This window comes from Colias eurytheme, chromosome 29 (assembly GCF_061535395.1).
Source record: "Colias eurytheme isolate Ceu_HAF_F1 chromosome 29, ilColEury1 Martin Lab GWU primary, whole genome shotgun sequence".
NCBI classification, from domain to species: Eukaryota; Metazoa; Arthropoda; class Insecta; order Lepidoptera; family Pieridae; genus Colias; species Colias eurytheme.
In genome coordinates this window covers 5,112,153-5,134,789 of record NC_143008.1, presented here as the reverse complement: position 1 = coordinate 5,134,789, position 22,637 = coordinate 5,112,153, and the positions used below count along the sequence as shown (strand labels likewise).

The window sequence follows — 22,637 nt, the reverse complement described above, 5'->3', positions numbered from 1 at the left end:
TTTTTATGATCGGATCAGTATTTCCGAAGATTACCCCATACAGACATACGAAACTCTACATTTTTGTAATATTAGTAGTTTAAAGCAGTCAAAGTTATTCATCATATGTAGTATTTTAATGTAAATTTTAATTCGTTAATTGTTTAATTATAAACTTTTTTAATCAATATTTATCATGTCTTCATTGTTTCTATTTCTCTTGAGACCAAATAAGAAACTAAAGTGATTAAATAAATTTTATTTTTATAGCTTCGGGTCTAAGTTTTTGAATGATTTCGTCAAAATTTGATCAAGTAGTAATAAATCATTTTTTTTTAAATAAATTTTATAATTAAGATTGTTGCTTCAATATTCTTATAATATACAAGTCAGGTGTGTTAAAGTGAACAATGTCACGCAGAAACGGCTGAACAATATTTGATAAAATTTCATACTTGTATCGAATTGATGGATTGTATGAAATTTACAGAGCAAACAAAACAGACAGTCGGATAATTGCATTTATCGATCATTATAATTTATACCCCTATACTACGGGCATTGATAAATATCAAAACTTTCTTATCACTACATACTACACTACATAGTATAAAACAAAGTCGCTTTCTCTGCATCTTTAAAACTAAGCAACAGATTTTGATGCGGGTTTTTTTAATATTAATAATATTTTTACCTGTTAATTTCTTCTTCTGCCTTACTGTATGTCCCATTGTAATTTTATTAGAAAGCACTAAAGCAGTTTAATTTTTTGTAAAAAAATAATTATATTCTGAGCGAATCCGGATGAAATGCTAGTTTTAATTGACTATGTATGTTCATTGGCTATCTGGAGAAGCCACACACCTCTAAGGTTATCAATTCATCGTATAGTAATTTATTTTATTGGCTTCGCTTGTTATTAAGTAGACAAATATATTATTTGAGGTACTAGGTACATACTTAGTTGAAGTTATGGACATCTATCCTACTAATATTATAAACTAGCTTTCTACCCGCGGCTTCGCTCGCGCAGTCAAAGAAAAACCCGTGGGATTTCCGGGATAAAACCTATCCTATGTCCTTTCTCGGGTATCAAAATATCTCTATACCAAATTTCATGCAAATTGGTTCAGTAGTTAAGGCGTTATTGAGTAACAGACAGACAGACAGACAGAGTTACTTTCGCATTTATAATATTAAGTATGGATTGGTTGGGCATTGGTCCGCTTCTTAGCGAGATGATAAAATAATATGTATAACCTTCCTCGATAAATGGGCTATCTAACACCGAAATAATTTTTCAAATCGGACCAGTAGTTCCCGCGATTAGCGCGTTCAAACAAACAAAAAACTCTTCAACTTTATAATATTAGATGGATAATACATATAGTTTAAAAAACACGCTATAAAAAGATAAACTCATGAAATTATTGTATAGTTACCGGTCCTTGATAAGTGTACGAAGTTTGGATTACATCTGTCGGTTTAAAGTTGGTCTAAATCAAGTCTAAAGGAGTCGGTTAGATACAAACATACAGGTGAAGCTAATTTATTATTTTGTTTATTACTAGGTTTTCGCCCCCGGGTTCGCCCGCGCAGTCAAAGAAAAACCCGCATAGTTCCCGTTCCCGTGGGATTTTCGGGATTGCGTCATTTTCCCGGGATAAAAAGTAGCCTATGTCCTTTCTCGGGTATCAAAATATCTCCATACTAAATTTCATGAAAATTGGTTCAGTAGTTTAGGCGTGATTGTGTAACAGACAGATAGACAGAGTTACTTTCGCATTTATAATATTAGTATGGATTATTATTTATTTATTCATTATCTGTCCTTTATAGAATCGTAAACTATGCATTTGATCATATGATGATCTTCAGCAAAGTGAAAACATGAGCCCACAAAAGTGTGTCTGAGTTGGTATGACTTACCTTTGACAGTGTAGTGTAAAGCCGGTTACTCACGTACCTGCAGCAGGGCCAATATTGGAATTGCACTATTAATTGGCTCCTTAATAGTGAGGTGGATAGGCAAGCAGGGGCTGTTCTCTAAATTGCCCCTAGAAGGTGTGTAGCCAGATTAAGAATCAAACTGACAACCTCTGACGTAATAGACAAGGTAACTAACCACTGTACCATTGGGAGTTTTAATATTTCTCAAAATAATAATATCTTTAGAAACGTGTCCGTGAATAAGTCTAAAATTCTTATTCTGTGAATTTGTAAGACTTCGAAAAGTTTGTCTTAGCAAGAAATGTTTCGAATGGTAAGACAATAAAAATTTATAAGAATTAAAGCGTTTCGATACCTTAAAAGTATATGTAGGTCTTTTTTTTTATTTTTTTTTTTTGCAAAATAGGTTGAAGTTTCTAAGTTGTTACGATTTTGTTATGTTTTAGTTTTATCTGTGCATTTACATCAAACGAACATAGAGCTAGAGCAAGAGAATGCTTTCGTGATCTTTAGTGTAAACGAAAATTCGTATTCAGTGTTGTTCAGTATTAGAACATTGCATAGAAGTTTTGGACGCACTAAGAATAACATAAAATAATTTGGAAAATCCAAAAGTGCACGCCTCATAATTTTTTTTTTAATAAATATTTATTAATTATTTTTTTTGTTTATTTAATAACAATTAAACCACATCGAATCAGACCCTAAAAAATGAAAGGGTTCTATTCCTGAGCATACTCAAGCGCAAGAGAAAAAAAAAGACTCGATTAGTAAAGTATTTCGGTCGCTATCGTGTTAACAAGAAAAAGGATCCGCACATACAGACACACGGACGTCCAAGACAGAACTTTTTTAAACTGTTTTTTAACTAGTTTAAATAACTAAAATGACATCAAAAATATCATGAACGTTAAAAATAGTGTTTTTTCTTAATATGTGTGTGTATGTATTATCTTACAAGTGCAATGTATGATACATAAAGACATTTTAAGTTTGAAAAATCTGATGTTTTGCGCGAAGTGACAGTAGTACCCACCTCAACGCTTCGCTTATGAGGCGTGCAATAAGTAGAAAGACGATGAAATAAAATGGGGATTTTTGGCGCGAAATTGCCTTTGTGTGCTTTCTTAGAACCTACATTTATAAAATACTAGCGGTCCTCCCCGGCTTCGCCCATGGTACATATTTACGTTTTCTCTACATAAGAACCATCCTCGTACTTCAAGGAATATAATAAAAAAAGAATTATCGAAATCGGTTCAGCCGTTCTCGACTTATGCGCTTACCAACACATTTTGCGATTCATTTTTATATATAAGAAGATAGCTATAGTTTAATTTGTATTACCTACTTATAATTAAATGATTAATTAATATGTGTAAATTTATGTACCTACTAATTACAATAAGTACAAGGTGTAATAATATAAAGCTGCAGAGTTATAGGTATTGAACGCGATAATCTCGGGAACTACGAGTCCAATTTTAAAAATTATTTCTTATTTAGACAGCCCATTTATTGAGGAAGGCTATAGGCAATATATCATCACGCTGAGACCAACAGGAGCGGAGCAATGCGGGTAAAACCACGGGGCATAACTAGTAAAATATAATATACAATTTGTATACAATGTATTTGCTAGTAGAATAAATCAAATATTCTCGGTACTCGTTCTAAAAATTAATATAAACATTCATACGTTCGCGGAATTAGATTTAAGAATAACTGTGTCATATAAACAATTTTATTTATAATTATAACTAGCTCACAGACGCGACTTTGCGTAGTTTTCTTAGGTACTAGATAACATTGTGATAAAAATATACTATTCTCATTCTCACTCATTCTATTTCACAAAACAAATCCTATCCAAAGGTTGCCTGGCAGAGATCGCTTGTAAGCGATAAGGCCGTCTATTTAACATATTGTATCTTATATGGTTTTCTCTTTTCTTTTTCTTTTCTTCTATATTATGTGTGTGTGTTAATTGTATTGTAGTGTACATATATTATATTTTTGTATACAAAACCTAAAAATGAATACTACAATAAGGGTTTATACTGTATTTAGATTATTCTGACGACGCGGTTGGCGCAGTGGTAAAGTAACTGCCTACTGAGACGACGGTCCCGGGTTCGAACCCCGGTCAGGGCAAATATTTGTATGATGAACTCAATTATTTGTTCTTGGGTCTGGGTGTTATTATCTATACAGGGTGTCCCAGCAACGGTATACTAAGCCCCAAGGAGGTTATAGTTTTGCATACGCTGAGTACGTAAAAAATACTTATAAAATTCCAGACGAATTTTTTTGACAAATAGATGAATTCTTAAAACTGTATGTGTACACCCCTAACAAGCAACCCGCTCAACTTTGCCACCCGCACGTGAGCTATTGTTTAATATTATGTTTTCATAGACAAAATGCTCACATTAGCGAAGCGGTATATGCCCGCTGCGCGAAGCTAGAGACGAAAACATGGATTTTAAGGAAAAATTAAGCAAAAAATTTTTGGCGTAATTTTTTTGTTTGAGTATTTTTTACGTGATCAGTGTATGCAAAACTACAAGTCCCTTCGCGCTTAGTATACCAATAGTGGGACACCCTGTATATATGTATTTATAATATTATATTTATCGTCGCCTAGTACCCACAACACAAGCCTTAATTGAGCTTACTGTGGGACTAGGTCGATTTGTGTAATATTGTCCTATAATATTTATTTATTTATTTATACTTTAATATAGTAATATCGTATTGGTTTTCTCTACGGACTACGGTTCTATCTATCTTAATATAAACAATAATTAAAATACGTTCAGCATTTCAATCGATCGTATTTATACAGCTTTGAAAAATATGAGTTATTAAATTTGTTTTTTCTCAATTTCAGGAGGCACGCGCCGTATTTCGGCCAACCAGATTACAGAGTATATGAGCTCAATAAAAGACTACAACAGAGGACAGAGGTAATATATATTTAATATATCTATATTAATATAGCTGAAGAGCTTGTTTGTTTGTTTGAACGCTTTAATCTCGGGAACTAGTGTCCGATTTGAAAAAAAAATTAATGTTACATAGATCATTTTTCGAGGAAGGTTGTGGGCTATATATCATCATGGTAAGACCGCGGAGCTCAGATAGTGTAAATATTAAAAAAAACCATTGACAAAAATTTATGTGTGATACATTCGTTGTTATATTAACTAGTATGACTATAATATTAATGTTGTTTAAAAGTATAATGTTTATATTGTTTTGTTTTGTTTTTAATTAAACATAAAAAACTGAATTTTCATGCGATTAACATAATTATTATGAAAGTTCTTTTCGACTGTCTCTTCGATACGACTACTAGCGACACCTAGTTGAGTTGTCAATATAGTTGTTTTATAAAAGCGCCATCTATTTGTTAGAGTTTGTGTTTAAAGTTTGGTGCTTGCTTGTAACTTGAAAAACGAGGATATTTTTTAGTTTCTCGATGTACAATATTTATTATTAACTAATAGAAATATAAAATTGAAATTGAAAACATTCCAAAATATATATTGATAGGTACATGTTCAGTTTTAGATTCTATAAAGGACATACCAAGAAACATTTATTTATTATACAGAAAACAATGTTAAATAAAAATTGTGATTATTATGGTAATAGTTCAATATGTAAGTATAATGAATAATGATGAATTTCCCAAACATTTCAGGACTCTGACAATTTATGGTGGGACGCGTTCGCGACGGAGTTTTTTGAAGACGACGCGACGCTCACACTCACATTCTGTTTAGAAGATGGGCCCAAAAGATATAGTGAGTTTTTATTATTTATTATTTTATCCTTTTTTGAAGTGAAAAGATCTTTGAGAGTAAAATTTCAAGGTCGCGTCATGGCAATACCGTCACATCATTGAGTAAGGCGACGATTGTGACATCTTTGAATCTTGCCAAAGAAGTTTCACTTCTGACACGTGTGCTCGGCACACACACTCCTATTTTAAATTGTCTGTCCTATTATAAACTGTTAATTTGTATTATATGCACGAAGTCGCCATTACTAACGAGTTTATTTTCGTTATAAGAAGATTATAAGTATATGCAATCAGCAAGGTTTTATTTTATAAAGCTTACTAGCGGTCCGCCCCGGCTTCGCCCGTGGTACATATGAAAAATAGATGTTGGCCGATTCTCAGACTTACCCGATATGCACAGAAAATTTCATGAGAATCGGTCCACCCGTTTCGGAGGAGTATGCAGACTAACATTGTGACACGAGAATTTTATATATAAGATTTATTCAGAAAAATGGCGTGACTGAGTGATACAATGTAATTAAATCCTTACTTTAATATTATAAATGCGAAAGTTTGTGAGGATGGATGTGTATGTGTGTGTTTGTTACTGTCTCACGAAAATGCTACTGAACCGATTACAATGAAATATAGCACACATATAGAAGGTAACTTGGATTAACACATAGAATAGGTTTTGTCCCGAAAATCCCACGGGAACGGGAACTATGCGGGTTTTTATTTGAAAATGCGGGCGAAGCCGCGGGCGGAAAGCTAGTATGGTTATATAGTGCATATGGCCTTACATAGAAAAATATACACTTTTCAAATAACTTATAAGTAAATAATTTTTCAATGCTTTTTTCTTTGTTTATTTTTTAATGGATAGTTTGTGGTGAATTGATATTTGTTACTCTTAACGCGACGACCAACGAAAGGTGATAGTAGCAAGGATATAGAATAAAACTTAAATGCCCATTGCTCTTGCTATTGTCGGCTGAAACCGCGTGGCACAGCTTGTGAATTCTAAAAAACATGCACTAATATAATGGTCCAAGAGCCAGTGAACCCTGGGAGTAACGGTCTCCCTGTAAGGCTAGAAATTTGTATACTTACGATTTATGGCCTTCTAAGAGCAATAGCCATGACCTGGCAGGCGTCAGCCCTGCACGTCATCAGCCCCTTTATTTTTTAAACTGTTAAAAAAATTGGTTTTCTAAACTTGTTTCTGTAAATTTGAAAATTTAATAGGATAAAGTTTATTTATTGTACATCTTAAAAAAAAATTGACAGGCGATTACAATAAGCAGAAGTATATGACAGATCAATTAGAAAACGCACAGTTGATGAGGTAAAATAAACTTTATCCTGTATACTCGAAATTTTTATATGTCTTCAAATAAACGTCTCAGAGTAAGTATGTACAATGCCAGGCGGTTTTTTACAGCATAAGACCTTGACAGGCGAGGGGACAGTTGCTAAGGGCGGCGTGCAAATAAGAAATTTTACATGAACGCATACAGTAAATGCAATGTAATTTATTGTGTTTTATAATTCAAATCAAAAAAGCTTTTTAAATGTATTAAAATCACAATAAAATACATTATTTCATTTTTTTAATATTTTAAAATGCATAGGTAGGTACCTAGTTACTTCAAATAACTTTCTTTATGATGATTATGATAAATAAATATGTGAGCAATCAATGTCTTCTTAAAGTACTACCTACACCACCTAATATTTATGTTGTAATATTTTTGGAACAAGTATGTTCCATATCGCGCGTTGCGAAAGGGGGCTAGACATGGGCTAGACAGAAAAAATAAAGGCCAAATGTTATAACGAAGCTTTTTTTTTTTAAAACGTGGCCGCGTCGCCACGCTACGTGATGTTATATACATAGTCTATATATTATAGTAGTGACACTACTAGCTACCTACTAGTGTGTTACGGTGTATCGCATCGGCCAGGTTTCCCGTACCGTGGCGGCTCATATTTGTAAGAAATCAATGTCAAGATCCTAATACCTACTTAGTATGTTATTTTTAGTTTTTACACGAGTCCTTAATTATATCTCAAGTTCATAATAACAATGCCAATTGCCATCGAATCAGATGGTCAAAGAAATATAATACAAAGAATATTATTTCAAATCTTAATAGTAAAGTACTAGATAATATAATAAAACTGAAGAATTTGCTTGTTTGTTTGCTATGTTGAACGCGCTAATATCAGGATTCAGGAACCACGGGTCAACTGTCCCCTCGCCTGTCAAGGTCTTATGCTGTTCAAAACCGCCTGGCATTGTACATACTTACTCTGAGACGTTTATTTGAAGACATATAAAAATTTCGAGTATACAGGATAAAGTTTATTTTACCTCATCAACTGTGCGTTTTCTAATTGATCTGTCATATACTTCTGCTTATTGTAATCGCCTGTCAATTTTTTTTTAAGATGTACAATAAATAAACTTTATCCTATTAAATTTTCAAATTTACAGAAACAAGTTTAGAAAACCAATTTTTTTAACAGTTTAAAAAATAAAGGGGCTGATGACGTGCAGGGCTGACGCCTGCCAGGTCATGGCTATTGCTCTTAGAAGGCCATAAATCGTAAGTATACAAATTTCTAGCCTTACAGGGTGACCGTTAGTCCCAGGGTTCACTGGCTCTCCAGCTATAACAATATAATTATTATGATAACTGATACTAATATACAATTTTCTCAATTCCAGCGATAGGAAGGACACTCATACCGCGATACTTTCGCAGTATATACGAGGGGGGAGTGTCAGAACTGTACTATACTATGCGACAGCCGAAGGAGTCGTTTCACAACACAAGCATCACACTCGACTGCGACCACTGTACGATGGTCACGCATCACGGGAAACCGATGTTCACTAAGGTGGGTGAAAGCTCCACAAAATTTCTGGTGCCCTAGTAAAGCTCCAGATATGTTATGGTCTCCTGGTACATCCAGAAAACAAAACAACATGGACAGCACAAAAAACAAAATGTGTTAATGGGGAAAAATAGTCTTATTCTAGTCTCTTGACATGTGTTTGAATTGTTTTTTAAGCTATTATTGCATAGCTTTTATCTCAGACTGAGCGCGGCGACCGAATGTAAAAATTCCGTAACGAAAAAACCTAACACCCCCCACTCCAACCGGCACAGCGATGCGATGCTATGTAATAGCTTTACCGCGGCAGTCCTCGAGTGCCTACAAACTATAATAAAATCGATGTAGGGACTAAATCGATTTGTTATAATCGAAGTATGTATTTTCAAGCATGTGTTAGAAGCTTTTTATTTCATAAAATGGCATCCATTATCAGTTTTACAAAAAAAGACGGGTTGCATTCCGGGAGTGCCGGCAGAAGTGAAAACTTGATTATTAACGTTGAGCTTTTTCGATCAGGTCACGTGTCCTGACGCGAGTTTAAGATTTTATACCCAACGCCGCTAAAGAAGTTTTCACTTCAAAAATATACTGTTAACAAATATTTTAATCGTTCATTTAGAAATACTTCCGAAGCTCAACCATATTTTTATTCTCCAGGTGTGCACAGAAGGGCGATTAATCCTGGAATTCACGTTCGACGATTTAATGCGGATCAAATCGTGGCACATGGCGGTTAGAGCACACCGTGAGCTCATACCGCGACAGGCTGTGCACCCCCCGGACCATGCGGCACTCGACCAGCTGGCGAAGAACATCACCCGCCAGGGGATCACTAACTCTACGCTTAACTATTTACGGGTGAGTTTCCTGAAGCACATTGACAGTTTGTAGAGACACATTGATCTACCTTCTGCACGCTTATGGTGTCCTGGTACTCCACGGTCAGCTACTTAGGGGTGAGTTTGGTAGAATAAAGTAAGAGTACAGTAGTAATATCAATCTTCATACTATGCTTATGGTATCCTGGTACTCTAACCATGCGGCCCTCGACCAAAATTAACCATGGCTGGTTATTGCGATCATAATATGAATAAATAAATAAATATTTCAGGACAATTTCCACACACGGCACGATCTGATCCCATACTAAGCTTTCGCTTGTGTTATGGGAACCAGATGGCTGATAAACATACATATTATATAATTTTAAATAAATATGTACTTATATAGATATTATGTAACACCCAGACACAGAGCAATCATCTATGTTCATCACACAAATATTTGCCCGGGTGGGAATCGAACCCACAACCTCTAGCTTGGAAGGCAGGGCCACCAAGCCAACCGGTCAGTCAGAATTTGCCAGTCAGTTCAATTCACGGCGTAAGAAATAAGAGGTCATAATATGACTGATATCTATACTATACTTGTTTTTATTCGTTGAATTAATTTCCTTTTAAAATGTTTCAGTTATGCGTTATCCTGGAGCCGATGCAGGAACTAATGTCTCGGCACAAGGCGTATGCGTTATCCCCAAGAGATTGTCTCAAGACGACGCTCTTCCAAAAGTGGCAGAGGATGGTGGCGCCGCCTGGTGAGTTATTATTTATAATAACTTCGCAATTTTTTTTTTTTTTTGGATTAAAAAATAAATAGCAACTATGGAGTTTCTTGCCGATTCTTCTCCATAGATACTGCTCTCCGAATCGGTGGTAAATGTTAAAAATATGTTATGAGCAGTTAATATTGGTGGGTGGGTGTACTCAGAGGGCCCACCGGAACATTAAAAAATTCCACATTTCCTAAGGTTGCGCTCAAATTGTCAGATTAGCGAAATTGGAACTTATTATATTGTAATTAACACCCTAACCTAAATCCCCATATCTAAATCTGACATGCTCGAGTAATATTACTTTAATTTTTGATCCATTCTTCATAGCGGAACGAAATCACCACTTAAATCATGGACGCGACGCGACGTCCAAGGGCATGCAAAATATCAATATCTAACGAACTGATGTTTCTATGCCACTTTTTTATTTTTCAAATTTTTATAAATTAAAAATCGTATTCCCAACGCTAAAAGTGGAAACATTATAGGACCTTTTTTTCTTGTTATCGTCTACTATACCAATTCTAATGGGTTCCCGTGAGGCTCGATTAAATCCACATTTAACATCGTGGGCTTCTATTACAATGTACACAAATTATTATTTAATTACATATTCATCATATAATATAATATAAACAGAATCCCAGCGGCCGGCGAGCAAACGACGCAAGCGCAAGGGCAGCGCGGGCGCGAACGCCGCTCCGCCCGCGCCCGCCAAGAAGAGATCGCCCGGACCCAACTTCAGTTTAGCCTCACAGGTGCGTAGTTTAGGGATAAAAGAGTAAAAAAAATTGGCTGTCTGTAAAGTCGGTTTACTGACGATAGTTGAACGTGACAACGTCCGATTGTGCTTCTTTGTCGCTCGTTCCGCGCACTCGCTTGCACTTCAAGCCTATGGAACGCCTCAGAGCGAGGTAACGCCGCATGAGTCATGTTTTTTCGTGCGTGCAGCTGGCTCATTCGAATTATAAGACGTTGTCACGTCAAAAATATGTTTAGAGAGAACAAGAAATTTTATTTCTAGTAGAGTATTATATTATGGTATCTTTATCATGGTACGCACATTACACAGAATTATATCAGGACACACACACACACACTCATAATATAGACACATAGCAAAAAACATACATAATGCAGACCTCAGGTCACCCGGACCCATCTTAAGTTTAGCCTCGCAGGTGTGTAGTAAGAAATAATACAAGTAGCGTATTTTATACAGGGTGTCCCAAAAAGTAGTGATATACTGAAGCTGGGAGGTAGAGGACCTAGAGGGCTATCCGAATCACCCCCATGTATGCAATGCAATTTTTCGTATTTTGGAGATATGACTTTTTTTTTAATTTTGCACCTATCGCTGAGTACGATGAGATTTTTATTTATGGTCACGTGAATTATTGCGGTAAATGCTTGATTTTTTTGTGTGCTAAACTGAAAGATAGGCCTCTCGGCCACCCGTAATCTCGTCTCAGCGCAATCGAATTTCTTGTAATCCTTGGTTTTTATGTGTCTAAGGGACACCCCACACTATCAAATGTGATGATTAAACAACCGTCTCATAAGAGAAGAATAAATTCGATTGCTCTGGCAGTGCATCACGGGTGTGAAAGTCGCGGGTTGGAATCCTGCCTCGTGATAGATTTTTTTTTTAATTTTTCAAAATTTCTTATTTATAAAGCATTTGAATGATATAAAACTAAATATATTTCGTTTCGAATACTTTACAGCGAACGTAGTCACGGGGAAACAGTCATATCTCCCGTGCCGTTAGTCTTTAGTTTCTCAATTTATAAAACTCACTTCGTAAAATGGATCATGAGAAATCAGAAAATACCAATAAACATGTACAATAATCAAACATATTGTTCCAGGACGTAATGGTGGTCGGCGAACCCTCCCTCATGGGGGGTGAGTTCGGCGACGAAGACGAACGGCTGATAACCAGACTCGAGAACACACAATACGAGGGGGACGGGGTCGAGTGGAGCAACCCACCCCCCGCCTCCCCCGCCAAGACACCCCCCGGCAACCACTGACACCCAGCCCTCGGATATGTCGATATAAATAAATAAATATAGGCCTTTACGGATACACAAGTGTTTTATTGTGGTTTTTGTCCCAAAAAATGAAAAAAAATCCAGATTTTTTGTCATTTTTCAATGATAAAATGGTGTGTACATAACAAAAACACTTAAAAAGGAGTTAAAATGTGAAAATAATACGATTTTTTGTCATTTTTCATTGATAAAATGGTGTGTACATAGTAAAAATACTTCAAACTACAATAAGACGTATAACACACAATACGAGGGGGACGGGGTGGAGTGGAGCAACCCGCTCCCCGCCTCCCCCGGCATCCACTGACACCCAGCCCTCGGATATGTCGATATAAATAAATAAATATAGGCCTTTACGGATACACAAGTGTTTTATTGCGTTTTTTTATCCCAAAAATGAAAAAATCCAGGTTTTTTGTCATTTTTCAATGATTAAATGGTGTGTACATACTAAAAACACTTCAAAACTAGTAAAAATGTGATAATGAGACGTATCACACACAATACGAGGGGGACGGAGTGGAGTGGACCAACCCGCCCCCCACCTCCTCCGCCAAGACACGATATAAATAAATAAATAATTAATAAACATACAGGTGAAGCTAATATAAGTGTGTTAATCTATACTAATATTATAAAGCTGAAGAGTTGGTTTGTTTGTTTGAACGCGCTAATCTCTGGAACTGGTCCGATTTTAGATAGCCCATATAAAAGAAAGAAAACTGCATTCTATGATTTCTATAAATTCGCTTGCCATACCCGGGCATCGAACCAACAAAAATCTGTAAAAATTCACCCTGTATGCATTCAGATAATCAAATGAATGAAAACTACCTACTAGCAACTCGCGGCTTTCTTGTGTAAGTATATCGGTTTTATTAATAGTAAAAATACTGGTGCGTAGCGCGCCAATTATAGCGTAGGTACACCTGAGAGCTACTTTTTTATTCATCCGAATATATTTAGAAAATTATATAAACTGCATTAATTTATTTTAACATTAAAATTTTGTCAACATACAATCTAAGAAAAGTTTGAACGCGACCGTATTACTTCATCATCTGACATTTGTCCACACGTCATCGCTGATGTTACAAAGTGTGTTCCAACACGACATCTTAAAACCATGATGCATAAAAGTTTCTTCTTAGCAAGAACGTTTAAAAAATATTTTAGTAACTAAACTGATTAACTAGAGTAGTTTATAGATAGTTCTAGGCTTATCGTCTAAAATAAAATAATTTTTCAATTAATATAAATAATTGAAACTTGATGCCCTTCACTTTTGAAGTTTACTGTTTACCACAATTAGAACGCACCGCACATTTCATTACGCTACGTGGAGGGCAGTACAAGCACTGTTCTAGTTTTAATCGAATTTTTATTAGAAAATTAACTCAAAAGACTGCAAAATGGTCACAAAATATTTGTTCACAATTCTGGCTATTGCCGCCAGCTCAACTTTAGCGCAAAGCTGCCAAAATCCCCAAGTAGAAGCCGCTTCTTTCACAAGTTTGGATGCGACGGTGGTAACACAAATAGCTTATATCACAGAATTTACGCTGAAATGTGATAATCCCCTGCCAGAAAACTATGCTTTATACGCCGAAGTTGATGGAAAATCTTTGACTGCTGCTCGTATCGGCGATAACAAGTATCAGGTTAGTCAAAATTTTGTCTAATTGAATCGCAAGTGCAGAATAGAAAGTTAACAATTTTCTAGTTACCGTCTTTCGACTTATATATTTCTTAAATCACTCATAGCAAAAATAATGTATCTAAGATATGTATTAGAAAGTTATTATTATGTCATTAATTATTAAACAAACCTATCACAATTCGTTAGTTTAACACAGTCACTTGAATTCGTAAAAAATGAAAATCAAAAACTGAAATAGGTTTTGCTGTATCTCATGAAAAAATCGTTATTTATGTACTATTTTGCTCAATAATATTTGTAGCCCTTGCTGCTTTAATTCATTGCTTTGTTTTAAGCAAATATAAAGTATATATTTAACATTGTAAGTTACTAATTGATCTCTTGATCTTGTAAAAATGTCCATATCTTGTATATTTTGATATTTTTATCTTATCAAGTTGTTTAATAAACAGAATTTTAAATAATTCATCAATGTTACAAAAATATATTTAAAGTATGAATAGAATAACTATTGTATATTCAGTTGACTGTTTATAATATAAATAACAACTTTAACTTATTATAGAAATAGATTTCTGGCTATTACACTTTCTCGTAATAAAATGTAATGTATTTATTTTTATTTATTTATGACACTATTATTTTATAGAATAAATGAATACATAAAATTGAAAAGTGTACAATAGACGGCCTTATTGCTTGAAAGCAATCTCTTCCAGGCAACCATAGCTTATAGCATATGGTTAATATATATAGCGTATGCTATATGCTTATAGTTATATCATAATGCTTGTATTTATATTATTTAGAATTAAAAAAAAATTCTTACCTATTTTATAAAATTTTCGGATTTTTAACTGAATTAATAGAATTGGACAACAACTTCGCTTTTACTTTCTATAAGTCCCATGTCCCAAACACGCAATGCATGTATTGTAATTGTTAAGCTAGTAATTTCCATATAGAAAACATAAGATTAACGAAACCATAGTATAAACAATACAATTTTCATATATCAATTGCATTTTCCAGGTATCGTGGACAGAAGAGCCCTCCAAGGCTCGTGCGGGAGTCCACGAGATCCACATAATGGACGAGGAAGGCTTCGCGTCCCTCCGTCGCGCGAGACGCAGCGACCCCGCCGCTAGCGTCGCTCCTCTGTTGGCTATACAGTTGAACCATCCGGGAAGTGAGTATAGATTCTAGCAAGGGTATTTGTACTTAAATTCCTAATGAGTACAATTTGGATTTAATTAAGAAAAGAGTGAATAGGCTATGCCTCTCTGATCAGGCATGCTAACCGCATATGCGCTGAACATCATGCGGTATAATGCCTGAACAGACTTGAATAAAAAAAAAAGTTTTAAAAAATTTAATATATAAAAAGTTTACTAGCTTTCCGCCCCCGGCTTCAAATGTGTAGTCTAAGTAAAAAGGCCTAGTAAAATTGTACTTCGTTATCAATTATGGACAATTCTTTTGAAAAGCATTTTCAAGTCAAAGAGTAAAAATCTCATGACTATCCATTCTATTATCTAACCTTTTATAATTTATCTAAACAATGTTATTTAAAAATTGTTCTGTTATTTCAGGTTACTCTGGTCCCTGGGTGAACTCCGAAGTCCTTGCTACAGTGCTCTCCGTTGTCGTAGCATACACAGCACTCCGTAACAAGGGAAACATTTTAGCGTAATTGTTAATTATTTGTAGATAATAAATTTCTAATTTATGTATTCGTTGTTTTTTTTACGCCATGTGTGTTTATTTGAAAGTGTTTGATATTTTTCTGATTGTTAGATTAATCTGGGTTAAACCAAAAACGAAAAAATATTGTGTGAAAACATTTTCTAAATCAGTAGAGTAATAACTAATAAGTATCAATATACAACAATAATTCCAAACCAGTGTAAATTGCATATAAAAATTATTTCATTTCTATTTCTCTTAAGTAACTACAAAAAAGTGATAATGAAGTGAGATTCAAACATCAGCTATAATCTTTTCGATTTTGTACACATTGTAAATAATAAAAAATTATTACTAAATTAAAACTGGATTTAAAAATTAATAAATAAAAGACCAAATCATTGATTTACAATTTATTTAACAGGCAACTCATCCCCCCAATTACTAGATCTAGCACATCTGTACGTAGTTTGATCAAATTTACTCTTCGAAAATATAATTTCCTTCAATTCTCCTTCTTTCGTACATAATCTACAAATAGTGTGTCCAGATCGTACTAAAGGAGCCCTAACAATTCTTGGCCATTGGGGATCGTTAGCTGGCCGTTCACCTTTCCTTAAAATTACGTAACTAAATAGTTCTCCGAACAATTCAACTTTCGTCGGATAACCCAATGTTTCGTATTTCATCAGAAAATTGCACGGAGTCTTTTGTTCGAGGAACCGCGGACAGATTTCGTCGTTTGGACAGGGAGCAAAAACGTGTCCCTTGTTTTGTTCATCCGTTATGCTTAGAACAAATTCTCTAGCTTCATTGACTACTCGGAACCCAGCGTTCGTCCCTTGTTCAATTAAAATGAGAAAGTCTTCCGTTTTATTCCACAGCTTTTGTATAGTTTCTAATCGGCTTTTCATACTTGGCAGTTCAAAGAATGAGAATGCTGATAATACTATATTGTACTTAATATCTGATGACGCGGGAAGGAACTGTCGTTGAAAGTAAGCTTTGTACGGCATTTCTACATTATCTTTGCCATGACAAAGTAACAATCTGGCTAGGTCGTTCATATGTATTGAAGTGTCGACGGTGAAATATTCGAAGACATCGCCCGGCCATACGGTGTTTAAGGCCCAGGTACCTGTACCTACGCCGGAGCCGAAGTCGAAGAAGCTTCTAGGCTTATAGTCTGGTAGTTTGCGTTTTATTTCATCAAGAACTCTTAATAGGACAGCATATTCAGGCGCGGCTCTGGCTAATAAATACTGTAAGCATGTAGGCTTGTCGTATGAAATATTACCCCAAGAATACACGTTTTTCTTCAATATATTGAACACTTTGCTTTGAATGTGTTTGTCGTGTTTGTACTTTTCGTCTTCAGACAACTCTTGGTTGTCTAGGTTCAGTTTGGAGTAATAATTTTCAGAAACACTATTGTAGATTTTTGCAGTTTTTTCTTGAATTTCTCCGTCTTCCGGTGGTAGATGACGCGAGTTTAAGTAATTGGCTAATTTTTCGCTTTCTTCTAGATACATTTTGGCACCATTATCGTCTAAAACAATTTTAATTGCTTTTTGAATTACAGGAGGTATTGTGGCCACTTTGACTTTCGTTCTTCCAGGGTGGTTTCGCGGCTTATATTGTTTTGATTCAAAACCATCTCTGATATTTGCATCAATTTCTACTTTTGTTGCATAATTAGCGTAAAACGCGGATAACTGCGAATATCTTAATCTTCTTAACATTTTTATTATTGTTTACTTATTCATAACCTCAAAATACTGGATTTGACGTTTGGAAATTAAATACCAGCAAATGTCAGCTGGGATTTGACAGAATATTTTTTTAAATTCTAGATAAATAAAGGCTCATAGATATCACATAGATAAAAATCTTTTAGGAAGACAAAACAATTTTATAATCCTTTTCAGTATTTGTTACTATAATTTCGATCTTTTCCTTTTTTATGACATAAATTTATTATATTTATACTTTTTATTACTAATTAGTAATTATTACCAAAATAATGGAAAATTGAATGTATATAATTAACCTTTTAAACAATTTTAGCTGGGTTGTAAAATAAAGATATTCTTTACCTTTAATGTAAGTATACTTAGAAACATTAATTCAGTTTACAACTATTATGAAATAAAACTACTGCATTTAACTAAACCATTTACTAAACAAATATCACTATAAATAAATAACAAATAAACTTATTTCCCTAGTTTCGCCTGCATTTCTTCTTGTTTGTGTTTTGTTATACAATCTCTAAAATCATTAACTTCTGTCTGACATTGCCTCCAGTCTTTGGTAGTTGCTATACACTCCTGTAAACAAAAACATACATATAAAAAACTAGCGGTGCCCTGCGGTTTATATAATATAGACTATAGCCTTCCTCGATAAATGGGCACTGAAAGAATTTTTCAAATCGGACCAGCCCCCCTAGTCAAGTGGCTTTCTGTTAGCGTAGCGTTCAATAGAATAGACTACGAATGTATGAGATTGACGTAAGCTGTAGATACGTTTATCTAAAGCCACTTGACTACACGGAAAGCCACTTGACTAGGGGGGCAGTAGTTCCTGAGATTAGCACATTCAAACAAACAAACTCTTCAGCTCTATACTAATAGTAAAGATTGATTTATTTTATTTTCTTTACACCTATAGGTAAATTAAATAGTTAAGTGATGGAAGCATGAAAAGAAAACAGAATTTAGTTTTCATACTTCATGACAAATTATATTACTGAAATCTTGCTTGATTTTATGGTTGGTTGTTTGTTTTTATTTATCAGAAATCCATATTATGATTAAGTTTATGCCAGCAGCAGCACACAAACTGAATTCTATTGAAATATTTACTCAGAAATTAGAATACTAAAGATTGTAATATCATATGTACCAGTTGAGTATTCCAACACTTTATCAGTTACAACACCTTTACATCTAAATCACTTTTTTAACTTATTAGGAAATTAAATTAATAATAAATAACCATATTCAAAATAAATGATATTTGTCCAGTAAATGAAAAGAAGGGCTAAATCATCCTTTATGTTAACATTTCGTATGTTCAAACAATTTTATATCCTTTTTTTTAAAGTGGGGAAATCTTCCAAAGATACCCATGGCTCCCGGGGAAGGAGCCGTGGGTTATGTCGGATTCTTACCGACTTAAACCCCACTGTGTTCCGTCGAGCCGCTTTAATGATGGGGCCGCGGGTATTGGTTGGAATTCTTTCGCGACAACAATGTTGATTATTCTATATTAACCGAAAGAAATGTACTATACCAATAACTAAAGAGTTAATGAATTAGGATATAATTAATTGGTCATAATAAGAGCCTTCACTTATAAATTGACTTCATTTCACAATTATTGTTAAAGGAAAACTAAATAATAATTTACCTGAACTTTATAATGTAAATCTAGACAACCAGCCTTCTTCAACATGGTTTCCACGGGGTCATCTTCATTATCGATCTTTTCGCGTGGTTTTATCGTCATTATAAATTTCTTAGAAGTAGTAATTTAATTCAATTTCCTCTTTATTTACAAAACATAACCTTACAACTGTTCGGCAACAATTTTTTTTTATTTGACATCTGACATGTGACATTTTATTTTTTATTTATTTTTGTAATGGCAACATACAGCCACTTAATGGACCCTCTTCACAATCGCCAAAGTTAGGCGAGTTGAGGCAATCACGATAGTGGAGGGTACCTGAAAGGTTAATTGGCCGTCATTTTTGATGCTTATCCATAACTTCTTCAACGTAGCGACGGTGCGATTATATGGTATGATTTCTGCTGCTGATTATAGTGGCTAGAGAAGGATTTACCTCTTAGATTTACCTAGATTACTTTTTAGTTTTTACCACGATGAAACATCTCATATCTATTAGAATTTTGAATCTGTTTGACCACGCCAGTTGGAAAGTTGTCGCACCGGCCGCGGAAAGCTATTACGATTTAAATCAGTACAATCCTTAAACATTGTAAAGAAAAGGAAGAGGAACATATCATATCGCCAAGAAACGTCTACACCACTGAGAAAGCTTAGCCGTTTGCAGGCTGCAGCATGGTCGGTGGGTTCAAGGAGGCGACGTTGATATCTCACTACTTCTCGTTTACCTATTTTTTTTTGGTAAATGTTGAAATTCCCGGAACATATGGCGCATTTTTTAAACACTACTGCGACGGCCGCGGCAGCGCCATCTGAAACATATATCCCTTTTTATACACAGTAATTTCGTATTATAATTAACTAGCGACCCGCCCCGGCTTCGCACGGGTGCAATGCTGATACAAAATACACTACAGAAAAACTGTGAACGTTGTACCTATATAAAATTAAAAACATAGCGGCCCGCTCGACTCGCCCGATAGCCGGGCGGCGCGGCCGGCCGGTACCGCCACAAACGCTACGTCCCGCAATTTTTAAATCTGTAATATCTTCGAAAATATTCACTTAAATCATACGGTGTAAAGGGCCATATAGATCTATATTAAATGAACAATGTATTCAAGGTATTTAATTGGTTAACACGTTCGCTGCGGCACAGATATATTTGTACTTTCCATTACTGCGTTACGGGTCGTTTTAAACCTCGTCCTATACCAGAGATTGTGGCGCCACGAGGCATATTAAACCCCACCGCCCGTAGGAGACCAAAATCCTTTTTTTGGCGCCAAATAAGACAAAGTGTGCGGCTTTTTTCGTGATTATTATTAACAATGAGTTCATTAACCTAAATCTACCGCCGCCCGTGGTTAGATTAGTTAGTTTAGATTCTATGGGTAAAATAAAATGTGGGGTCTGATGTACCCCATACCGCACTGAACAATAGCAGTTTTTCATATAATTTAGTGATGGGAAAAGAAATATCGATTTTATTTAATTGTATTTATTTATCAAACTTATGGATGTTTTTAAAGTGAAACTTTTATTACATCGTCTCAAACTGTTTGGTCTGTGTAGCGCATGTCGCGTGTATCGCCGCCGAGTAGGTATACCTACTCGGCAGCCGACCGACACGCGACATGCGCTACACAAAGCAGTGTTCGGAACCGTTCGAACAGTTTCACTTTTACCGTGGTTTCATAAAACCACACAACATTTTTTATTTTATTAAAACAGGCCAAACCAGAATATTGTTTGCAACCAGTGCATTCTGTGAGAATTTCCTTTACTTTTTTGTCGGCCTCACGACTTGTTAAGAAGGTGCGGAGTTTTTCGTAACATCCTACACATCTCCTCTTCTTTGATCCCTTTAAGAGATGATGTGCCTTGTTTGTTGGCTTGTTGACTTAGGCAAGAGTTAAATTTTGATGAGCCATACACCAATTGCCGGGTGTTTTGGATTTGCCGCTAGTTGATTCAATGAACAAACACACTAATAGTAATCATGATTATCAACCTATTTGAAGAAAGTTACTCAACATGTCACATTCACCTTTCTATTAACGATATTTATTATAACGAGTAGTTAGGATGTTTGAAAATTACCTGTATCCACATTCAGGTCCTTCTTTGTAAAAGCTTCAATAAGTTGTTCCACAAATAGTCTCGAATGCGTTGCACAACACTAACCGCGTGAAGCTAGCTTAAGGTGCGGTACGAGGTGCGCGGTGGTACGAGGTGTTCGCAACCTCGTTCCACACTGTGTTAGAATTTTTATTTGTTCAGTGCGGCACGAGGTCTAAGAAACCCGGTATTAAGGTCGGTATACCATTGAACTAGGAATCAATAGCACATCTCAGATATATAGATATCACTTTCCTACACTGAACCAGATGGAAGTTATGCCTCCCGCACGACAGAGAAGTTTAAGTTTTTTCCTACCGCTATAACGACGAGACACGGACAGGGTGTTTCAAGCCCTGTTTCGCAGCGAACGTGTTAAGGATTAATGCTGTATTGGTTAAAATCGCATCGAAAATTAGCCATTATTTGTCGTAAAAAGTAAATGACAAAAAAAAGTTATTGTGGGTTATCCATAAGAGATAGACATATACCATCGCGGACTTTTCTGTAGACCTTTTCAATGTGTATAATACATAGTACATTATTTTGATAAAACTCGTAGCCTGCGTTTGCAATGTAAGCGGAAAAAATGTAAAAATTTACGACATCACATTAGAAACCTCAAAAATAACAGTACTTCTCCACTATTTAATGGATGTTATTATACATATAAACCTTCCTCTTGAATCACTCTATCTATTAAAAAAAACCGCATCAAAATCCGTTGCGTAGTTTCAAAGATTTAAGCGTACAAAGGGACATAGGGACATAGGGACAGGGAAAGCGACTTTGTTTTATACTATGTAGTGATAAATAATGAGTATTATAATAATTAATTAATGTGTATAAAAAGTGTTCATTTAATTACTATTCATTGTCTCTACCGTCTCTACACACATAAATAAGGTCAATGTTTCACATGACACATTCATAAATTCGTTATCACAAAAAGGGCTTGCTTATGTATGACCATGCAGTTTCTACAGTGTTTTAAGTTTTCCCCTTTTTGACTAACTGTGAAAACCTAATTTTTCGTATTATTTTGAAATGTTTCAATTTTCAAAGACAAGGTTTATAAAATAATAATTTTTCATAATTTGGCTTGAACACTAATAAGATATTTGTGTCCCTGTAGTAGGAACAAATAGAACGATTAAATAAATATCCGTTACGATATACCGTAAAGCATAAATAAATATTATGTGGTTATGTTCACTGAAAAGCTTATGTACCATCGGGAAGGTCACCAAAGTCTCTACTGTCATAATATAAAATGATGCATACAATAATTATTTATTTTTATTTATTTTTTATTTATAATAAAAATAGTTGCACCCTTACTGGGCTTCCAAAAAAGGTAAATTACTAAAATTATAATACCTATTTATAAAAGCTGTTTTATTCGCACACATTCTACGCGGCTAAAAATAATCTTAGCTCTTTGTCTTGTACTCTCGG

General features: G+C 34.9%; 4 protein-coding genes across 14 annotated transcripts in view; 2 read left to right on the top strand and 2 right to left on the bottom strand.

Moving 5' to 3' along the window:
• LOC149896252 (LIM domain-binding protein 2-like) overlaps positions 1-12,337 on the top strand; it is a 54,509-nt gene extending 42,172 nt beyond the window's left edge. For all 11 annotated transcript variants that reach the window (XM_090117843.1, XM_090117844.1, XM_090117851.1 and 8 more), the window contains exons 3-9: positions 4,823-4,898; positions 5,639-5,741; positions 8,457-8,629; positions 9,287-9,487; positions 10,100-10,223; positions 10,881-10,999; positions 12,113-12,337. In XM_090117843.1, the coding sequence (XP_089973969.1) occupies positions 4,823-4,898; positions 5,639-5,741; positions 8,457-8,629; positions 9,287-9,487; positions 10,100-10,223; positions 10,881-10,999; positions 12,113-12,277 (961 nt within the window). In that variant the 3' untranslated portion in view covers positions 12,278-12,337. The remainder of the gene's footprint in view (positions 1-4,822; positions 4,899-5,638; positions 5,742-8,456; positions 8,630-9,286; positions 9,488-10,099; positions 10,224-10,880; positions 11,000-12,112) is intronic.
• Positions 12,338-13,615: 1,278 nt separating this feature from the next.
• Tapdelta (Translocon-associated protein delta) lies at positions 13,616-15,691 on the top strand. Its single transcript, XM_090118027.1, has 3 exons — positions 13,616-13,959; positions 14,991-15,147; positions 15,551-15,691. The coding sequence occupies exons 1-3, from the start codon at positions 13,711-13,713 to the stop codon at positions 15,649-15,651; spliced, it is 507 nt and encodes a 168-aa protein (XP_089974153.1). The 5' UTR covers positions 13,616-13,710; the 3' UTR covers positions 15,652-15,691.
• Positions 15,692-16,015: 324 nt separating this feature from the next.
• Positions 16,016-17,440, bottom strand: LOC149896250 (ribosome assembly protein METTL17, mitochondrial). Its single transcript, XM_090118085.1, has one exon. The coding sequence runs from the start codon at positions 17,384-17,386 to the stop codon at positions 16,058-16,060; it is 1,329 nt and encodes a 442-aa protein (XP_089974211.1). The 5' UTR covers positions 17,387-17,440; the 3' UTR covers positions 16,016-16,057.
• A 366-nt stretch (positions 17,441-17,806) lies between these two features.
• Positions 17,807-19,317, bottom strand: LOC149896249 (uncharacterized). Its single transcript, XM_090118311.1, has 2 exons — positions 19,059-19,317; positions 17,807-17,974 (listed from the first exon to the last, which is right to left on the bottom strand). The coding sequence occupies exons 1-2, from the start codon at positions 19,155-19,157 to the stop codon at positions 17,861-17,863; spliced, it is 213 nt and encodes a 70-aa protein (XP_089974437.1). The 5' UTR covers positions 19,158-19,317; the 3' UTR covers positions 17,807-17,860.
• Positions 19,318-22,637: the final 3,320 nt, after the last annotated feature.